The 1649-nt window shown below is 38.6% G+C and overlaps 1 protein-coding gene across 1 annotated transcript; it reads left to right on the top strand.

Moving 5' to 3' along the window:
• The first annotated feature begins 760 nt into the window (after positions 1-760).
• Positions 761-1093, top strand: LOC142167350 (putative mitochondrial protein AtMg00820). Its single transcript, XM_075227513.1, has one exon. The coding sequence runs from the start codon at positions 761-763 to the stop codon at positions 1091-1093; it is 333 nt and encodes a 110-aa protein (XP_075083614.1).
• The last annotated feature ends 556 nt before the right edge of the window (positions 1094-1649 follow it).

Genomic DNA, 1649 nt, shown 5'->3' on the forward strand with positions numbered 1-1649 from the left:
TCAAAGGGGCATTACATGATGGATAGAATCTTCTTGCAAGAGGTTTTATGTAAATCAAACTTCCTTGCTGTCTTGCTACCTAATAAATAGATGCATGGTTAGACCCATTCTTGAGAAAACTCCCTATGAGTTACTTCGAGAAAGAAAACCCAACATCACACACCTGAGAGCCTTTGGGTGAAAATATTTTGTGCATAATAATGGGAAAGAAGCTCTAGGTAAGTTTGATGACAGAAGTGATAAGGGAATTTTCTTGGGTTACTCTCCACACAGTAAGTCCTATAAGGTTTTTAATAAAAGAACTATGTGTGTGAAAGAAAATATTTATGTTAATTTTGATGAATCTAACAACTTGGCTGACAAAGGTCTGCAGGATTCAGATTATGACATAGGGTTCAGTGGTGATGGAGATACAAAGGAATCTGATGAAGATGGATCTAAAAACCACAACGAAATTGACAGTGATCAAGAGGAACAAGAAGAAGAAATAACTACTCTAACTGCTGACCAGACTATTGAAGCGACACCTACTGAACCTGCTCATTTGGGTCACTCATTGGGTGTATCTTCTCTAGGTATACAGATCAGGCCATGGAAGAATCAAAGCTCACATCCTCTTAAGAAGATCATCTCTGATCCAAATGCAGGGGTGCAAACCAGGTCTTCTCTAAGAAATCTTTGTACATCCACAACATTCCTCTCATAAGTTGAAATTAAGACCATCAAAGAAGCTTTAAAAGATACAAACTGGATCATAGCCATGCAAGAGGAGCTAAATCAGTTTGAGAGAAGCAAGGTCTGGCACCTAGTACAGAAATCCAAGAACAGAACTGTCATAGGTACCAGATGGGCGTTCGGAAACAAGTTGGATGAACAAGCAAATATCACAAGGAACAAGGCTAGACTGGTGGTTCAGGGATACAATCAAGAAGAGGACATTGACTATGAAGAGACATTTTCACATGTAGCTAGAATGGAGGCTATAAGAGTGTTTATAGCCTTTGCTGCCCACATGGAGTTCACTTTATACCAGTTGGATGTAAAAAATGCCTTTTTGAATGGTTACTTGAAGGAGGAAGTGTTTGTCAAATAACCTCCTGGATTTAAAAGTGAAGAATTTTCTGACTATGTGTTCAAAATGGATAAAGCTCTATAAGGACTGAAACAGGCTCCAAGAGCTCGGTATGAAAGGCTCTCAAAATTCCTCTTAGCCAATAACTTTGTAAGAGGAAAAGTGGACAACACTCTATTTCTAAGGAGCAGAGGAAAATTCTTATTGTGCAAGTGTATGTGGATGATATTATCTTTGGGGCTACGAATGAATCAATGTGCAAGGAATTTGCTGAGATGATGGGATATGGGTTTGAAATGAGCATGATGGGTGAATTGAACTTCTTTCTAGGGCTGGAAATCAAGCAAGCACCTACTAGAACCATGATACATCGATAAAAATATATCAAAGAACTACTGAAGAAGTTCAGCATGGATTCCTCTAAGTCCATTGACACACCCATTGCAACTGTAACAAAGCTGAACCTTGATAAAGAAGGAAAAAGTGTGGGATGGAAACTATATAGAGGAATGATTGGGTCACTATTGTACCTCACAACAAGCAGTCCTGATATAGTGTTTAGTGTGGGATTATATGT

This window comes from Nicotiana tabacum, chromosome 12, assembly GCF_000715075.1.
Source record: "Nicotiana tabacum cultivar K326 chromosome 12, ASM71507v2, whole genome shotgun sequence".
Taxonomy (NCBI): domain Eukaryota; kingdom Viridiplantae; phylum Streptophyta; class Magnoliopsida; order Solanales; family Solanaceae; genus Nicotiana; species Nicotiana tabacum.